The 21167-nt window shown below is 39.0% G+C and overlaps 1 protein-coding gene across 12 annotated transcripts in view; it reads right to left on the reverse strand.

The window, feature by feature from the left end:
• The window catches only part of TPK1 (thiamin pyrophosphokinase 1), a 351530-nt gene that overhangs the window by 266293 nt on the left and 64070 nt on the right, over nucleotides 1-21167 (reverse strand). For all 12 annotated transcript variants that reach the window (XM_047837362.1, XM_047837351.1, XM_047837356.1 and 9 more), the window contains one exon: nucleotides 3476-3547. In XM_047837362.1, the coding sequence (XP_047693318.1) occupies nucleotides 3476-3547 (72 nt within the window). The remainder of the gene's footprint in view (nucleotides 1-3475; nucleotides 3548-21167) is intronic.

Below are 21167 nucleotides of genomic sequence, written 5' to 3' on the forward strand. Positions count from 1 at the left end.
TACCAGGTAAGCAAAGAATGTCACTTCCTGGCAGGTGCAGGAACCTCAGGGTACTTCAGGGACCTTGAGAAGAGGAATTCACCCAAACCTATAGGTACTCTAGGCATGCCTAATGGCAAGCACTTGGCTCCTGACCCTGACTGGCTTTACTAAAAGTTCAATCTAGAGGTTCCTTACAAAAAAGCTCCGGCAAAGCACATTTTTTTTTTAATTTTAACGTTTATTTATTTTTGAGACAAAGAGAGAGCATGAACAGGGGAGGGGCAGAGACAGAGGGAGACACAGAATCTGAAACAGGCTCCAGGCTCTGAGCTGTCAGCACAGAGCCCGACGCGGGGCTTGAACTCATGGACCGTGAGATCATGACCTGAGCCGAAGTCGGACGCCTAACCGACCGAGCCACCCAGGCACCCCAAAGCACATTTTTAAAAGATCTATATGTTCTATCACTATTCTTGCTAAGTTTATGTAAATAATTAGGCCAGGTTTGTTAAAATTAGACTTGTTTTACAAACAAATTAGTCTTTGTTTGGCTATGGCTCTCCAAACTAAGGTTTCCAATCTTCTTCCAAAAAGCCTTTTCTTACTGCAGACCTATCAATAAATAGATACTAGAATGCTCTATTAAATTATTCATGTCAGGCCAGGTTAATTCATAAATCTCTAAATGAATATGCAAACCATATCCTCCCTAAGCCTGATCTGACAGTTACTAGCAACTCACCCCATGTAAACCCAGAAGACCTGGTTTATTTAAAGGATTGGAAACCTAAAACAGCAACGGATTTCACTCCATAACGGAAGGGCTCTTACCTGGCCATATTATGCACTCCTGGAAGGGCTCCTACGGGGCCATGTTATGCACTCCCACTACAGTAAAATTAGGAGGACATTTCTCATGGACTCATATATCAAGAATTAAACCGCTACCTTCCTCGTAGGAGTCTAGTATGTCAACTGACACGCCTTCTTATTCCTGTGAACCTGTGGAAGACCTCAAATTTCTCTTCAAAGGACAATGAAGGACTAACGGAAAATTCTGATTAACTACCAAAGGTCTTTTATTTAGGTTCTCTGTCTCATACTATTAACTTTATTTTATTGTCTTTTCCAGTGTCTCCCTGCCTCGTGCCAAGCCTCCTTCACTGCCATAACTTCTAGCTGACAGATGATCCTTTCTACTCAAGGAGGTTCATATAGGTTTTCTCCCTTGGACTGGCTGCCTCTGCCTTTGTAACTCCTCTATATAAATTCTTCAAACTGACCACTGTTGACCCATAGGTAGGGACACCCCTATGCCCCTAATAGCAGGAAGAAGTTACAGATGAGAAGACCTTCCACCCTCAGCAACCTTAAAGATTTAAGGATCAAAACTGTTCAAGGGGAAATGACATGGGAAACAAAGGCAGAAGGAAATGGCAGATAAAATTAAATTTCCTTATAACCTGCAGCTCACTGACAAATGCTTCAGGCTGGCAGAGTATAACATTCCTCCAGGAACACCCAACTGTCTTACTGTTAATGCTTTGCTAGAGGGGAAAAACAACCTTAGCTTGATGATAGCTAGGCCTCCAGGACCCTGTGAGTCTTCTTCAGCATATGAAAATCCTTTAGGAAACTTCCCCTTGCCTTTACCTCCCCCAGCTCCCAAGTATATTATCAGTCACTCCTTATAATCCTGGGGCAGCTCTTCCTGCCCATGGGTGTCCTGTCCCATGCTTTAATAAAACCACCTTTCGCACCAAAAGTGTCTCAAGAATTCTTTCTTGGCCATCAGTTTCAGTTCCGTCCCCCACCCCCCACCAATATCCAACCATCACTCCAAAACCACAGCATTTTTTAAAAAATGTTTATTTATGGGGCACCTGGGTGGCTCGGTCGGTTGAGCGTCCGACTTCGGCTCAGGTCATGATCTCACGGTCTGTGGGTTCAGGCCCACATCTGGCTCTGTGCTGACAGCTCAGAGCCTGGAGCCTGCTTCGGATTCTGTGTCTCCCTCTCTGCTCCTCCCCTACTCATACTCTCTCTCAAAAATAAAGATTTAAAAAAAATTTTTTTTAATTTTTTTTTAATGTATTCTGAAAGAGAGAGAGAGTGGAGTGCACGTGCAAGCAAGCACAAGCAGGAGAGGGGCAGAAAGAGAGGAAGACAGAGAATCCCAAGCAGGCTCCACACTGTCAGTGCAGAGCCCTATGTGGGTTTGGATCTCACAAATCACAGTGAGATCATTACCTGAGCTGAAATCAAGAGTCAGATGCTTAACCAACTGAGCCACCAGGCACCCCTCAAATTCACTTTCCTTTGTTATAATTACTAAGTAATTATGAGCCAGACACAGCAGTAGGCCCTGAAGTGACAAAAAAAAAAAAAGACCTTTTTTTAGCACCCCTGAGTAACTACCTAATGACAACCAAGTGAGAAGTGCGAGGAGAGTGAAGCTTCTGGTTAGACAACTTGCCAGCTTTCAGGGCAGTGTTGGTACAGTAACAGTGTGCCATTTTCAGTGGGCTCACATAAAGATAGCTAAATCTGGAATCAAGAATTTTCATGGTAATCACACAAGACAAGAACAATTCCTTACACAAAATCATCCATGATGATCTGTTCCCTCGAGTATTACAAGGACCCCTGTCCACAGATGTGAGCTTATTGGCCTAATAGGTTTGCATTCCAAGACTTGAGAGTTGGATGCTGAGAATACTAAAGAATTCTGCGATTAGAAGAGTCATCTGGAATACACATCAGCATATCAACAATCATGTGGTTCTGTCTATCTAATTTGGCCTGTAACTTACATTGGGAACCTTGGCAGAAGTATCCCTTTGGAAAAAAAACTCAAATCTCATGGAAGAGCAGAGGTTCAAAACACCAAATGGTATTTAATAATCTTTTCTAGCCTAGGGTTAATCCTATACAAATCAAAGAATGTAAAAAAAATAAATCAAAGAATAGTGTAAAAAAAAAAGTTAATAAAGGCTGCTTTTTACAGGAAAACTCAAGGAAGTATGAATTCTGTAAAACTACTGTTTCTATTTTTCAGCATTCCCTAGAGATTCTAATACCCTGTTAACATTTTTTTTTTTTTAATTTTGCAAATCTGGTTACCCTGCAGATATCTTATTGTTGGATGCTGGGATGAGTGAGGCTTGAGGATGCTTTTTGTTGTCCCTGGTGCCAAAACTATTCACACTTCAACAAACACCTAGCAAGTACTCAGGATTAACATCCACAGGGTGGATCAGAAATGCGGTATAATGATGCTACATTGTAATTCTGTCCTTGGGGATTCATGATGCGGAAACCACAAGTGGAAACTGGTTAAGAAAAGATTTATTCTCCTGGTAATTCAATAACTAAATCACTTTGCTAGGAATTACACTTTTTGGTATGAGTCAGATTTTGGAATATTTAATAGTCATGTTCATCCTACAAGGAGTAAAGAAGGTAAAGAAATGTGAACGCTAATTGAGATTACCTTTGCTCCAAAGATGACGAACACATTTGTCCACTGGCTGATTCAAAACCACAAGGCAGTATTTCAACTTCCCTATGGGAAAAAAAAAAAAAAGAAGAAGTAAATTAGTAGGTGAAGTCCTTTGTTCCCCTCATTTCAGCCTGGAATTACCCTCTACTGATCCAGATTTTTTTTTTTTAATGTTTATTTCTTTTGAAGGGGAGAGAGAGAGAGAGACAGAGAGACAGAGAGAGAGACAGAGAGAGAGAGAGAGAGAGAGACAGAGAGAGAGACAGAGAGAGAGAATGAGCAGGGGAGGGGCAGACAGAGGGAGACAGAGAATCCCAAGCAGGCTCTGCACAGTCAGTACAGAGCCAATGGGAGGGCTCAATCTCACAAACGGTGAGATCAGACCAGGAGCTGGATGCTTAACTGACTGAGCCACCCAGGTGCCCCAACTAACCCAGACTTTCCATCTACACAGAGCTAAATTTCAACCACAGCTAATTTCTTATACCTTATTTTTAAAAGACACCATAGTTTAACTAGATCTTCTTTATTCAGTATGTCTACCACATTACTATATTGCTGAGGACTTGATTATAACAACAATTTATCATAAAAACAACTGGGTAGGTTTCTTTTTGCAGGGGGTAAGGGGGAGAATACTCTTAAAATGGCATCCTTATGAGATACCACCCCTTTGACACAACTACTCTTCTGCGGGGCTGGTCTGGCATCCTCCCAACATTAGTTTCCAGGTGGTATATGGGCTTGGGCAGTGTGTCTTCACATTCATTTTTATTTATTCATATTCTCTCCCCCACTCCATCTCTCCCCACCGCATACAAAACTGCGTGTGTGTCTGCACAGAATCCCATAGCTCTTATCATGATTCTTTCATTCCAAGTTTTTAGATGACACTCAAAAGATGAAGACACTGAAAAGACAGAGGAAAGTTACTTCTCCAACAGTCATTCCAAGCCCTTTATAATGTACTAAAAATAGTGCAAAGCAAAATGCAATCAGGCTATCGAAAATCTGTCATTCGGCTCAGTCCAAGCACTCCATTTCATTTATGAAAGAGAAATGTTTGTTTGGTGATAAGAAAAATTAATTTTTAAGCAATCTCAGTATTAGAAGTGGAACAAGATAAGGAAATGCAAAGGGGAAGCCATCATCCACAGCACACGTTATTAAGTGCTGATTATATACTAGGCACTGCGAGTACAGAGAGGACTAAGATTACAGAGTATCTGTGAGATAAAACATTTATAATAAAGAGGATTTATTCTACAACACAATACGACACAAGTATACGAAGAGTGCCAGGTAACAGATAAGTGAGTACGGAGGGAGTTCAAAGCCCAGAAAGTCAACAAGGTCTGGTGTCACCCTAGAAATCTTTGTGAACTGCAGGTTTCCAAACTTGATCTTAAAAGGAGAAAGGAAGCTGAAAAGAATAAAGGAAAGAGCATTCCAGACAAAGAAAACAACACAGCGGAAATTGCTATCCTTTGCCATTAGGGTTACTTCCATAGATTCAGAAGTGACGCCCTAATGACAGGAGCCCAAGGCATTAGCACTGGCATCCCAAATTTCACACATACTGTTTAACTTGACAGAGGAGTTTAGGTTGAGGCACACAGGAAGTATTTAAAAGGATACAAAATGAGTAGTAAAGGCAATTTGTGTCTATTTGGTAATCACGCACACAGAAACAATAGCTAAGGTCAAAGAGCAACCTAGCGCCTAGGCTACTGCAAAGAAAGCAGAGAGAAAAGAACAAAGGATGAGAGCAAAATTATTCTGTTTTGCTCACCACCACAGAGCTGAAGGACATCAACAAAGGAAACTCAGAAAGAAAAGTCAGAAAGGTAAAAGAGTGAAGAGGGGATTTCCAAGAACATGCTGTCAGTAACACAGCGTGCTGCTGAGATGTCACAGAGACTGAAGAACCAACAAAGGTCAATGAGGAGGGCACATCTCAAAGCAAAATCTGAGAAGTCACAGAGAGAGCCTCAAGACAGTGAAGAGACAAGAAGTTAGTAAATCAGGAGGAGAGATGCCTCTTCTCACAAAAATAAAAAGTGAACCATGAGAAGCGTGGGGGAAATGGCAGCGAAGTCAAGAGCAAGTTCTTCAAACGAAAGTAATCTTATATTCTAAAGAGGAGAGATGTGAGAGGAAACAACGAGAGAACTCAGTCATTCCTTTAGCAGGCATTTAGAGAGCACAAAGCACTCCCGTTCAGGCCCCGCTGCGAAAGCAGCAAGCAGCAGAAGTGAGGTTCTGGACCTCCTCAGACTTCCATCCTACAGATGAAAATAGTTATTGAGATTGAGGTACGCGAAAACATGCAGAGGTAGAGGTAGAGTATGGTCGATTTACTTGTACGTGAACAAAAACGAAGCGAGAGTATGGAATTAGAGCAGAATGTGAACAATTTTCAAACAACTGCTCTAAGTGGATGACAGAAGCTGACGGTCCACACCTTTAAGACTACAATTTCACTGAAACTTGGCAGGCCAGAAAGGAATGGCAGGAGATCTTCAATGTGATAAACAGAAAAAATATGCAGCCAAGAATCCTTTATCCAGCAAGTCTGTCATTCGGAATAGAAGGAGAGATAAAGGTCTTCCCAAACAAACAAAAACTGAAGGAATTCATCACCACTAAACCAGCCCTACAAGAGATCCTAAGGGGGATCCTGTGAGACAAAGTACCAGAGACATTGCTACAAGCATGAAACCTATGGACATCACAATGACTCTAAACCCATATCTTTCTATAATAACACTGAATGTAAATGGACTAAATGCGCCAACCAAAAGACATAGGATATCAGAATGGATAAAAAAAACAAGACCCATCTATTTGCTGTCTACAAGAGACTCATTTTAGACCTGAGAACACCTTCAGATGGAGAGTGAGGGGATAGAGAACTATTTATCATGGCACTGGAAGTCCAAAGAAAGCTGGAGTAGCCATACTTATATCAGACAAACTAGACTTTAAATTAAAGGCTGTAACAAGAGATGAAGAAGGGCAGTATATAATAATCACGCGGTCTATCCATCAGGAAGAGCTAACAATTATAAATGTCTATGCGCTGAATACAGGAGCCCCCAAATATATAAAACAATTACTCACAAACATAAGCAACCTTACTGATAAGAATGTGGTAATTGCAGGGGACTTTACCACTCCACTTACAGAAATGGACAGATCATCTAGACACACGGTCAATAAAGAAACAAGGGCCCTGAATGAGACTTTGGATCAGATGGACTTGACAGATATATTTAGAACTCTGCATCCCAAAGCAACAGAATATACTTTCTTCTCGAGTGCACATGGAACATTCTCCAAGATAGATCACATACTGGGTCACAAAACAGCTCTTCATAAGTATACAAGAATTGAAATTATACCATGCATACTTTCAGAACAAATGCTATGAAGCTTGAAATCAACCACAGGAAAAAGTCTGGAAAACCTCCAAAAGCATGGAGGTGAAAGAACACTCTACTAAAGAATGAGTGGGTCAACCAGGCAATTAGAGAAGAAATTTAAAAATGTATGGAAACAAACGAAAATGAAAATACAACAATCCAAATGCTTTGGGATGCAGCGAAGGCAGTCCTGAGAGGAAAATACATTGCAATCCAGGCCTATCTCAAGAAACAAGAAAAATCCCAAGTACAAAATCTAACAGCACACCTAAAGAAAATAGAAGCAGAACAGCAAAGACAGCCTAAACCCAGCAGAAGAAGAGAAATAATAAAGATCAGAGCAGAAATAAACAATATAGAATCTAAAAACCTGTAGAGCAGATCAATGAAACCAAGAGTTGGGTTTTTGGAAAAAATAAACAAAATTGATAAACCTCTAGCCAGGCTTCTCAAAAAGAAAAGGGAGATGACCCAAATAGATAAAATCATAAATGAAATTGAATTATTACACCCAATCCCTCAGAGATACAAGCAATTATCAGGGAATACTATGAAAAATTATATGCCAACAAACTGGACAACCTGGAAGAAATGGACAAATTCCTAAACACCCACACGCTTCCAAAACTCAATCAGGAGGAAATAGAAAGCTTGAACAGACCCATAACCAGTGAAGAAATTGAATCAGTCATCAAAAATCTCCCGACAAATAAGAGTCCAGGACCAGATGGCTTCCCAGGGGAGTTCTACTAGACGTTTAAAGCAGAGATAATACCTATCCTTCTCAACCTATTCCAAAAAATCAAAAGGGAAGGAAAACTTCCAGACTCATTCTATGAAGCCAGTATTACTTTGATTCCTAAAGCAGACAGAGACCCAGTAAAAAAAGAGAACTACAGGCCAATATCCCTGATGAATATGGATGCAAAAATTCTCAATAAGATACTAGCAAATTGAATTCAACAGCATATAAAAAGAATTATTCACCATGATCAAGTGGGATTCATTCCTGGGATGCAGAGCTGGTTCAACATTCACAAATCAATCGTGATATATCACATTAATAAAAGAAAAGATAAGAACTATATGATCCTGTCAATCGATGCAGAAAAGGCCTTTGACAAAATTCAGCACCCTTTCTTAATAAAACCCTTGAGAAAGTCGGGATAGAAGGAACATACTTAAACATCATCAAAGCCATTTATGAAAAGCCCACAGCTAACATCATCCTCAATGGGGAAAAACTGAGAGCTTTTTCCCTGAGATCAGGAACACGACAGGGATGTCCACTCTCACCGCTGTTGTTTAACATATTGTTGGAAGTGCTAGCATCAGCAATCAGACAACAAAAGGAAATCAAAGGCATCGAAATTGGCAAAGATGAAGTTAAGCTTTCACTTTTTGCAGATGACATGATATTATACATGGAAAATCCGATAGACTCCATCAGAAGTCTGCTAGAACTGATACATGAATTTAGCAAAGTTACAGGATACAAAATCAATGTACAGAAATCAGTTGCATTCTTATACACTAATAATGAAGCAACAGAAAGACAAATAAAGAAACTGATCCCATTCACAATTGCACCAAGAAGCATAATACCTAGGGATAAATCTAACCAAAGATGTAAAAGATCTGTATGCTGAAAACTATACAAAGCTTATGAAGGAAACTGAAGAAGATATAAAGAAATGGAAAAACATTCCGTGCTCATGGATTGGAAGAATAAATATTGTCCAAATGTCAATACTACCCAAAACTATCTACACATTCAATGCAATCCCAATTAAAATTGCACCAGCATTCTTCTCGAAACTAGAACAAGGAATTCTAAAATTCATATGGAACCACAAAAGGCCCCGAATAGCCAAAGTAATCTTGAAGAAGACCAAAGCAGGAGGCATCACAATCCCAGACTTAGCCTCTACTACAAAGCTGTAATCATCAAGACAGCATGGTATTGGCACAAAAACAGACACATAGACCAATGGAATAGAATAGAAACCCCAGAACTAGACCCACAAACGTATGGCCAACTCATCTTTGACAAAGCAGGAAAGAACATCCAATGGAAGAAAGACAGTCTTTTTAACAAATGGTGCTGGGAGAACTGGACAGCAACATGCAGAAGATTGAAACTAGACCACTTTCTCACACCATTCACAAAAATAAACTCAAAGTGGATAAAGGACCTGAATGTGAGACAGGAAACCATCAAAACCCTAGAGAAAGCAGGAAAAGAAAAGACCTCTCTGACCTCAGCCATAGCAATTTCTTACTTGACACATCCCCAAAGGCAAGGGAATTAAAAGCAAAAATGAACTACTGGGACCTTATGAAGATAAAAAGCTTCTGCACAGCAAAGGAAACAACCAACAAAACTAAAAGGCAACCAACGGAATGGGAAAAGATATTTGCAAATGACATATCGGACAAAGGGCTAGTATCCAAAATCTATAAAGAGCTCACCAAACTCCACACCCGAAAAACAAATAACCCAGTGAAGAAATGGGCAGAAAACATGAGTAGACACTTCTCTAAAGAAGACATCTGGATGGCCAACAGGCACATGAAAAGATGCTCAACGTCGCTCCTTATCAGGGAAATACAAATCAAAACCACACTCAGATATCACCTCACGCCAGTCAGAGTGGCCAAAATGAACAAATCAGGAGACTATAGGTGCTGGAGAGGATGTGGAGAAATGGGAACCCTCTTGCACTCTTGGTGGGAATGCAAATTGGTGCAGCCGCTCTGGAAAACAGTGTGGAGGTTCCTCAAAAAATTAAAAATAGACCTACCTTATGACCCAGCAGTAGCACTGCTAGGAATTTGCCCAAGGGATACAGGAGTACTGATGCATAGGGGCACTTGTACCCCAATGTTTATAGCAGCACTCTCAATAATAGCCAAATTATGGAAAGAGCCTAAATGTCCACCAACTGATGAATGGATAAAGAAACTGTGGTTTATATACACAATGGAGTACTACGTGGCAACGAGAAAGAATGAAATATGGCCCTTGTAGCAACGTGGATGGAACTGGAGAGTGTGATGCTAAGTGAAATAAGCCATACAGAGAAAGACAGATACTATATGTTTTCACTCTTATGTAGATCCTGAGAAACTTAACAGAAACCCATGGGGGAGGGGAAGGAAAAAAAAAAGAGGTTAGAGTGGGAGAGAGCCAAAGCATAAGAGACTCTTAAAAACTGAGAACAAACTGAGGGTTGATGGGGCTGGGAGGGAGGGGAGGGTGGGTGATGGGTATTGAGGAGGGCACCTTTTGGGATGTGCACTGGGTGTTGTATGGAAACCAATTTGACAATAAATTTCATATATTGAAAAAATTAAAAAAAAATTTTAAAAAAGACTACAATTTCATTTGAGGCTAACCAGCAAATAGAGGATATCAGACCCATCTGTAACTTCAGCACTTTGCCCCCACTAATTCTGCTGGGAGGAGCAGGAACAGGCATAAACAAGATGATAAACGCTAATGGCATGTGGTTTGAAAATTGGCAAAATCACTGGTCAGGAGGAAAAGGGATCTAGGATGCTCCTGTGGGCAGCATGACCGTGAACGACTGTGACCGAGACCAGTAACCGCCTCAGGAGGCTCTTTCTCTTGTTTAACAACAGAATCCCTGAAGGGTGTTTTCATTTTGGTTCATTTTTGGGTTTTGCTTTGTTTGGCTGTTTTTTGTTTTACTGGACACATTACTGTCCAGGTGAAAACCTGTGTATCCCAGACTCCTTTGTAGCAAAATGTAGTCTACAGGTGAAGTCTGGCCAAGGAGATGTAATCAGACCTTTGTAAGTTACCTGTAGGAACCTCCTCAAAATGGAGGCGGCTCGGGGCGCCTGGGTGGCTCAGTCAGTTAAGCTTCTGACTGGGGCTCAGGTCAGGATCTCGCGGCTCCCTGCATCAGGCTGTGAGCCCCTGGAGCCTGCTTCAGACCCTCTGTCCCCCTCTACACCCCTCCCCCATTCACTCTCTCTGTCTCTCTCAAAATAAATACACTCAAAAAAAAAAAAAAAACGTGGCGGCTCTATCCTCTGCTTCTTTTCTTCTTCCATCCTGCCCTCTGCATCAAGGATTGAGGAACTGCTGAATAGAATTTCTGCAGCCACCTACGATCATCAAAAGCATCAAAAGAGCGAGCAACAGCCTGAAGGAGGCTGGGTCCCCCATGACTCCACAAAGCCTCCATTACACTACCTCATTGCCTGCCTGCAGAGTTCTTTCATGTGAAGAAAACTAGACTTCTATTTCAAATCATTACTATTTAGGGTTTCCCTATTCTACAGAAACTAAATTTTAATTAATGCAATGATCATGGTCCAGGCTGTGTTGAGACAATCTAGACAGGAATTGGAGAGGACGTTAAAGAGGAACAGGCATGCATCAGAATGGAGGAAGGAAAACTTTAACCCACTCATTCATTCAACATAGAGGGAACATCAATCTAAGAAATTCAAACCCTGGCACACGGCAGGTGCTCAATGTTACTGGCAAGGAGTTAATAATTTGGATCAACCAATGGTCCTTTAATGTTTGACAAGGTCTGCACGGCTAAAGAAGGCATTCAAGGATACAATATGTATATTTAAATAAACGAGTGAAACCACCTTCTGTCACAGATTCTTTGATATGTAAACTCATCCCTCAAAGGGAAAGGCTTTATTATCCATGTTACTGCTCCTCTAAACCAATACTTTCACCAAGGTGGGATCTGTGAAGTGATTCTTGAAAAGAATGACACAGTATGAAAATATACAATAAAGATTTACTAAATAAGTTATTAATAATCAAGAACCAACCACTTCAGCGACTTCTATATATCACATTTATGTTAAGCCGATTCTATCTACAGGTCCTCAAATACTGGGATCCGAAATTCTTAACTTTTCTCATCTAGTCTCCTCTGGAACTTTAACTCAATGAAGTCAGTTTGGCATTTATATCACACTCAAAGCCTTACTAATGCACGGGCTGCAGAAAAAGTAGCATCCAGAATTACATGTGGTAACTACACGGTTTATGGGAGTAGATCTCAAAGCAGACATTCTAAAATCGACAACTCCGTATCCCTCTGGGGTACTAAATCATGGGACACTGCCTTTGGCTCTAAATTTGGAAAAGCGTATATAAAGAGAGAAAGTCTTTATATGGAAGAAAGTGGACAGTATTATTTCAAGTATTTGCCCAGGGGTCACACTGATGTGATGTGCTTCTTGGATATGCAAACAGATTTCAGAGAAAGGCTGGGAAGAACTTCCTCATTATGCTATAAAGACTATAAGTTTTATATCAAGGGTCCCACGGCAATCTCAAAGAGAAATGTAAGAGCAGAGAACATGATTTCAAGAGTAAGAGAACTTTTTCTTTATACAATGCACTCCATTTTAAAGAACAGAGAACACAGACTGGTCTCAACTCTTCAAACATAAAGTCACAAGTACTAGAATTGCTTTCTCAAAAGGGTTTCATTTAAAGCAGAAGATAGAAAATCCCTGACCCTGGATATATCAAAACCAAAGTGCTCCAAAGGTGCCTGGGAATCCTGAATTAAGTACAAAGAGAAATTTCCAGACAACAGGATCCTAAGGAGACAGGACAATTAAATATATTTAAATGGTATGTGAAAGGGACCCAGGAACAGAAAATTAACACTAGGTAGAAACTAAGGAAATCTGAATAAATGATGCAATAATAATATATTAATACTGGTTCATTAATTATACAAATGTACCATACTAAAGTAAAATGCTAATATGGGAAAAATTGAACACGGTTGGGGGAATTATAAGGGAATTCTCTTTACTATTTCAATTTTTCTATAAATATAAAGCTGTTTTAAAAAAAATAAAGTCTACAAATGTTTTAAATTCCTGGAGCATGGGATAAAACAGAACTAAAAACTATCCCATAAAGTAATGATTCAGCAATTACTCCAACAAGGGTCATTTGAGCCCCAACGTCTGTCTGGACTTCAGGTATAAAGCCAAGAAAAAGCCCAGTGCAACAGAAGGCAAGGATAATTCTATTTCATTTTGGAAAACTATATTATATCAAGATTTTATTTTAATTAACAAAGTAAAGCAAGGACAACAGAACAGCAAATCCTAAGAAAACCAATTTCTTTTTATTTCAGAGCTCCAAAATGAAAATTAGATTTTTCCAAATCAAATTTAGGTAAACAGAAAAAGAAAACATTTCACCAATTTCCCCCACCATCCACACCCACCTCTGGCAACCACCAATTTGTTCTCTGCACCTATGTTTTGTGTTAGATTTCACATAAAGAAGACATCATCTGGGATTTTTCTTTCACTGACCTACTTTATTCAGCATGATGGCCTCAAGGTCCATCCATGTTGCAGCAAATGGCAAGATTTCCTCCTATTTTATGGATGAATAATTTTACTATATACATTATATATATATTATATATGTTTTGTATGTTATATATATAAATATACGCCCCAAAATTTATCCATTCATCAATGGACACAAAGCTTGCTTCTATATTTTGACTATTGCAAATGATGCTGCAATAAACATGGAGCTATTTTTAACTGTTTAAGTTATAAATTAGTATTTTTTTGTCTTCAGATAAATATCCAGAAATAAAATTCCTGGGTCATACGGTAGTTTTCTTAATTTTGTAAGGAACCTCCATATTATTCTCAACAGTGGCTGCATCAACTTATACTGCCACCAACAGTGCATAGGGTTCCCTTTTCTCCACATCCTCACCAATGTGTTATTTCTTATCTTTTTGATAAGAGCCATTCTAATATGCATGAGCTGACATCTCATGGTAGTTCTGATTTGCATTTCCCTCATGATTAATGACATTTAGCATCTTTTCATGTACCTGTTGGACATCCATGTCTTCTTTTGAAAAAGGTCTACTCAGGGGCACCTGAAGAACACATGGAACTCTTGACGTCAGGATCTTAAGTTCGAGCTCCATGTAGGGTGTAGAAGTTAAAAAATAAAATGTAAAATGGGGACGCCTGGGTGGTTCAGTCCGTTAAGCGTACGACTTCAGCACAGGTCATGATTTCACGGTTCGCAAGTTTGAGCCCTGCGTCGGGCTCTGTGCTGACAGCTCAGAGCCTGGAGTGTGCTTCAGATTCTGTGTTTCCCCTCTTTCTCTGCCCCCTCCCTGCTCCTGTTCTGTCTCCCTCTGTCTGTCAAAAGTGAATAAACATTAAAAAAAATCTTTTTAATAATAAATGGAAATGTAAAAACAGAAAAAAGAAAAATGTTTATTCAGATCTTCTGCCCATTTCTTCACTGTGATTTTTGGTTGTTTGTTTGCTAAGTAGTTGTAAAAATTAGCTCCTTATCAGGTACATAACCTGCAATTGTTTTCTCCTATGCAGTACATTGCCTTTTCATCTTGGTATACTACCCCAGTGTTGTGCAGAAACTTTTTAGATTCATGTTGTCCCAATGATGAGTTTGGTATCAGATTCAAAAACCCATCACCAAGACCCATGTCAAGGAGCTTACCACCTATGTTTTCTTCTAGGAGTTTTACAGTTTCAGGGCTTATGTTCAAGTCTTTAATCCATTTTGAGTTTGTTTTTTGTGCATGATGTAAGATAGTGTGGGTCCAGTTTCATTCTTTCACAGTAGCTTCCAAATTTTCCAACACCATTTATGGAAGAGACTATCTTTTCCCCATTTGTATATTTGCGGATCTTCTGTCATCAATTAATTGACCACGTAAGTGTGGATTTATTTCTGAGTTCTCTAGTGTGTTCTAATGACCTATGTGTCTATTTTTATGCCAATACTAGACTATTTTTTTTTATTTTTTTTCAACGTTTATTTATTTTTGGGACGAGAGAGACAGAGCATGAACGGGGGAGGGGAAGAGAGAGAGGGAGACACAGAATCGGAAACAGGCTCCAGGCTCTGAGCCATCAGCCCAGAGCCTGACGCGGGGCTCGAACTCACGGACCACAAGATCGTGACCTGGCTGAAGTCGGACGCTAACCGACTGCGCCACCCAGGCGCCCCAATACTAGACTCTTTAAATACCATAGCTCTATAATCTATTTTGAAATCAGATTGTGATGTATCCAAACTTTGTTCTTTCTCAAAATTGTTTTCGCTACTCGGGGCCTTTTGTGCTTCTGCAAATTTTGGGATTGTTCTATTTCTGTGAAAAATGCCATTGGAATTTTGACCAGGATTGCATTAAATCTGTACATTGCTTTGGGTAGTATGGACATTTTAACAATATTAACTCTTCTAGTCCATGAGCAAGGAGTAGCTTTCCATTTTTTTGTGTCTTCAATTCTTTTTATCAATGTCTTATATTTTTCAATATATAGATCGTTCACCTTTTTGGTTACATTTATTCCTAGGTCCTTTTTTTTTCATGTTTATTTATTATTTTTGAGAGAGACAGAGACAGAATGTGAGTGGATTAGGGGCAGAGAGAGAGGGAGACACAAAATCGGAAGCAGGCTCCAGGCTCTGAGTTGTCAGCACAGAGCCCGACACAGGGCTCGAACTCACGAGCTGTGAGATCATGACCTGAGCCAAAGTCGGACACTCAACCGACTGAGCCACCCAGGCGACCCGGTACTTTATTCTTTTTGATGTGATTGTGAATGGGATTATTCTCATTTCTAATAGTTCACTATAAGTATATAGAAATGCAACATTTTTGTGTACTGAATTTTATCCTGCAACTTTATTGAACTGGTTTATTAGTTCTAACAGTTTTTTTGATGGAGTCTTTGGGGTTTTCTATATATAATATCACACATTTGCAAATGGTGACAGTTTTACTTCTCCCTTTCCAACTTGGATGCCTTTAATTCTTTTCCTTACTTAACTGCTGTGTCTAGGAACTTCCAATATTATGTTGAAGAGGCAAGAATGGGCATCATCTTGTTCCTGATCTTAAAGGCAAAGTTTTCAGCTTCTCACAGTTGAGGTAATGTTACCTGTGAACTTGTCATATATGGCCTTTATTACGTTGAAGTATGTTTTCTCTAAACCCACTTTGAGTTTTTATATAGATGGATGTTAAATTTCAATAAATGTGTTCATCTTCATCTTGTTGAGATGATCTTATGATTTTTATCCTTCATTTTGTTCATGAGGTCTATCATGTTGACTGATTTGTGGATGTTGAACCATCCCTGCATCCCTGGAATAAATCCCACTTGATCATAGTATAATGATCCTTTAATATATTGTTAAATTCGATGTGCTAATACTTTTTTTGGTGATCTTTACATCTATGTTCATTAGGGATATTGACCTGCAATTTTCTTTTCTTGTGGCATCCTTGTCTGGTTTTGGTATTAGAGTAATGCTGGGCTTATAACAACATGAGTTTGGAAGAATTCCCTCCTTTAAGAAGGATTGATATTAACTTCTCTTTGAATGTTTTGTTAAAACTCCCCTGTGAAGTCATTCTGGTCCTGGACTATGGTTTGTTGGGAGGCTATTGATTACTGATTCAATTTATTACTAGTAATTGATTAATTCACATTTTCTATTTCATCATGATTCAGTCTTAGTAGATTGTATGTTTCTAGAAATTTATCTCTTTTAGGTTGTCGAATTTGTTGGCATATAATTGTTCACAGTAGTCTCTCATCCTCTATGTTTCTATGGTACCAGCTGTAATATCTTCTCCTTCATTTCTGATTTTATTTGAATCCTTCTTTCCTCAGTGAGTCTTTCTAAGGTTTGTCAACTGTGTTTATCTTTTCAAAGAACCAGCTCTTACTTTCATTGATCTTTTCTACCTTCTTTTTAGTCTCTATTTCATTTATTTCTACTTTAGTATTTGTTAATTGTTTCCTTGTAATAACTTTGGGCTTCACTTACTCTTTTTCTAGTTTTTTAAGGTGTAAAGCTCGGTTGCTTATTTCAAACTTTCTTGTTTCTTGAGGTAGGCTTTCATCACTATGACCTTCCCTCTTTGAACCTCTTTTGCTGCATCTGATAAATTCTGGTATGTTACACTTTCATTTTCCAAAGTCTCAAGGTGTTTCTCTTTTGACTTCTTTGTTCTTTGATTCATTGGTTGTTCAGTAGCATGTTATTTAATCTCTGCATATTTGCAATTTTTCCAGTTTTCTTCATGTAATTACTACTGTGATACCACTGTGGTCAGAAAATAAATCTGATATAATTTCAACCATTTTAAATTTATTAAGACTTGTTTTGTGGCCTAACATGATCTACCTTGGAAACTGTTCCATGTACACTTGAGGAAATGTGTATTCTGTTGCTTTTGCTTGAAACGTTCTATACATATATGTTAAGTCCATCTGGTCTAACATGTCCTTTAAAACCGATGTTTCTTTATTGATTTTCTGTCTGGATGATCTATCCATTGATGTAAGTGGGATACTAAATTCCCAAACTCTTATTGTATTGCCATTTTTCCCTTTACATCTCCTAATATATATGCAGGGGTAGATTCTATTCACATCTCTAAATCAATGATTTAAGAATTGCAGTCTTGCAGCTCAGGTGTAAAAGTTTTATGTATTTTTTTTTAATTAAAAAAGAAACTAAGACTTAATGATATTTAACATACAGGGGAGCCCCAGCACCTCACTCATCCTTGCAGTAGATGCCCATGAGTTATCGATTATAAAGGAGATTCCCAAGGAAAAAGGGAAGCGCCACACAGAGGCATCAGCAGTGCCCCATTCTCGCTTCTCTCTCAATACATTATGATGATGCAGTTTACCGTGCCCGGTAAAGTAAAATGACACGATTTTTACATAAACTAATCTTCACGAATGGCTGAGTGGCTTGAAAATATTCAACACATATTGAAGGTAATACAAATTCAGCAAAAGCCTAATTATATAAGAAAATGACAGTATTAATTATGCCTACCTCCTAGAACCAGCTCATAAGTTTCAAATGCAATCTCACCAGTTATGAGAGGAACTTAGTGGGTGGGGGGAGGGAGGAAAAAAGGAAGAGGAAAAGAATGATAGAAAAGGAAGGAAGGAAGGAAGGAAGGAAGGAAGGAAGGAAGGAAAAAAGTTAGATGGTATAAAACTTTGGGTTTACATCAATTATCACAAATGAATAAATCTACTCTTAAGTATATAGAGAAGTAGGTATCAGCCTCCTTATGTATCAGCATCACAGGGTTGGTTTTTTTTTTAGAAGCCAATTTCCTTCCCTGGAAATTCTGATTCAACATGCTGGCAATTGGGCTGGTGCATCATGTTTTCTTTTTTTAAAGTTTTTTTTTTTTAATTTATTCATTTTTGAAAGACAGAGACAGAGCGCAAACGGGGGAGGGCCAGAGAGAGAGGGAGACACAGAATCGGAAGCAGGCTCCAGGCTCTGAGCTGTCAGCACAGAGCCCGACGCGGGGCTCAAACTCATGGACCGTGAGATCATGACGGCCACTCAACCGACTCAGCCACCCAGGCGCCCCGCATCATGTTTTCTTAAAAACCATAAGACAGTCTAATACATAATCAAAGTTGAGAATCATTTGTACAGTGCCTTGAGATATTAACAAATGATAGTAGAAAGCCATTATTAATAGCATCATTATTTTTAAATACTGAGTTTCATATTTATCATAGTCTTTAATATCATCTTATTAATAATATTTTATTATCATAATTATTTGTAATTTTTTATTAAAAAAATTTCTTTAACCAATATGGTATAAGATCAAAAAAGAATTGAAGACCAGCACTGTAAATGAAAATACATTGAAATAAAACACAACTTAAAATATAAAAAATTTACTGAAATGCATTAGTAACTTATCAAGGATTTAATGATCTCTATTTTTTTTTTTAACGTTTACTTATTTTTGAGACAGAGAGAGACAGAGCATGAACGGGGGAGGGTCAGAGAGAGAGGCAGACACAGAATCTGAAACAGGCTCCAGGCTCTGAGCTGTCAGCACAGAGCCCGACGTGGGGCTCAAACTCACGGACCGTGAGATCATGACCTGAGCCAAAGACGGACACTTAAACCGACCAAGCCACCCAGGTGCCCCTATTTTAAAAAATTACTGGAAGACAGATATAATCAGTATTAGCCAAAACACATGCCATTCATTATATATAACAGCTAGGTTGTCAGAGGACCAAAGACCACTACTATGAATCTCTCATCCCTAAAAGTATTTCAGTTAAACAATAAAAACTCTAGGGCACTGAATTTCATTTTCATATTATACAAACTTGTACATTTAAAAGCAAGATTTTTTTTTTCAAGTGTGCACAGGGAAATCAAAACTCAATTCATTCTTTGAGAAAATAAATTGCATGTGGAAAAAGCAGAACTATTAAAGAGCTCTGAACAAATATTTCATATCAAAGTCTATTAAAATAATCAAATTACCAATGAACTAAGCATTGGTAAATCAGATAGAAGAAATTGCTTCAGAGAAAGTAAACAAAGAGTAGACATAAATAGATACATCCCTGAGAAAACTCTGGCTCCACCCACCAAGAATGACCAGTCAATATATCCCAGTTACACTAGCATATGAGTAAATTGTGCCCCCTTCCATTCGCAAAAGGTCCTGGTTTAAGTGGTAAGTTAAGATGGTCATCCGCCCTCGATCTTCAACTTTGACCCCATCTTTGTTTCAGTCTTCAGCAAAATTCACTTCAACGAGGTTTTCATCCCACCACCTCCATGAAATAGCTATTGTTTCAGTCATCGGTAACCATCTATTATAAAATTCAACAGCTAAATACAGGTTCTCATCTTGCCTGACGTGTCTCCATAGCATAGCAAACTACACCACATCTCGCCTCCGTCTTTCTTGAATCACGTTCTTCCCTTGCATTGTTGGAAACCACTCTCCATTGGTTCTCCTCCCATCGGCCTGGCCACTCAGTACCCACTGCTGCTTTCTCATCATCTGCATAAGAAGCACTCCCATATTTGTTGGGGCACCTGGGTAGCTCAGTGGGTTGAGCACAGCACTTGGGCTCAGATCATGATCTCAAAAGTTTGTGAGTATCAGCCCCATATTGGGCTCACTGCTGTCAGCACAGAGCCACTTCATATCCTCTGTCCCCTTCTCCCTGCCCCTCCCCCGCATGCACAGGTGTTCTATTGCACGTATGATCTCTCGAAAAAGCAGCATTAAAAGAAAGCAGTCACATTTTGGTGAGTACCTCTTCCAATTCTACTTTACATCCATTTACAATAAATTCACTCAAGCTACCTCCTCTAATAATCAAGTGAACTCCCCACCCCCAATTTGTCTGGGGATGAATAGGCTCCTTACCTAATAAAATTCCTCAGAGAATGAAATAACACCCTTGTAAAGCACAATGGCCTCTTCTAGGTCCTGGAGTCCTGAGTACTACTCTTAAATGAATGTTACACAAAATACTCCAGGAAGGATACTGGAAAAAGTAAGCAATAAAACCAATCATCTTGCCTTAAAACTGCTAAATGGTGCTTTTTAAATGTTTATGTTTGTTTTCTTAATTTCAATATATTTAAACTAAAAACAAACCAACAGTTCACTCTTTTCTCCCACCCCTCACCCCTCTGACAATTACCAATCTGTTCTCTGTACCTACAAGCTTAATTTTGTTTTTTTAGATTCCACATATAACAGAGGTCATGCAGTATTTGTCTTTCTCTGACTTACTTCAGTTAGCATAATGCCTTCAAGATCCATCCATGTTGTCACAAATGGCAAGATTCCTTTCTTTTTTGTGGCTGAATAATATTCCTATGTATATGAATGCCACAATTCTTTATCCATTCACCCATCAATAGATACTTGGGTTACTGTAAATAATACTGTAATAAACATGAAAAGTGTTTACATTTTTCTGAAATAGTGTTTTTGTTTTTGGATACATACCCAGAAATGGAATTGCTGAGTCATATGGTAGTTCTATTCTTAATTTGTGAGGAACCACCATACTGTTCTCCATGATGGCTGCACCAATTTATATGGCCACCAAAAGTGCACAAGGGTTCCCTTTTATCCACATCCTCACCAACACTTATTGTCTTTTTGATAATAGCCATTTTAACAAGCATGAGGGGACATCTCATGGTACTTCTGATTTCCATTTCCCTGATGATTAATGTTGAGCATCTTTTCATGTACCTGTCGGCCACCTGTATGTCTTCTTTTATAAAAATGTCTATTCGGGGGCACATGGGTGGCTCAGTCGGTTAAGCATATGACTTTTGATTTTGGCTCAGGTCATGATCTCACAGGTCATGAGTTTGAGCC

The sequence above is a fragment of the Prionailurus viverrinus genome, chromosome A2 (assembly GCF_022837055.1).
Source record: "Prionailurus viverrinus isolate Anna chromosome A2, UM_Priviv_1.0, whole genome shotgun sequence".
Lineage (NCBI taxonomy): Eukaryota > Metazoa > Chordata > Mammalia > Carnivora > Felidae > Prionailurus > Prionailurus viverrinus.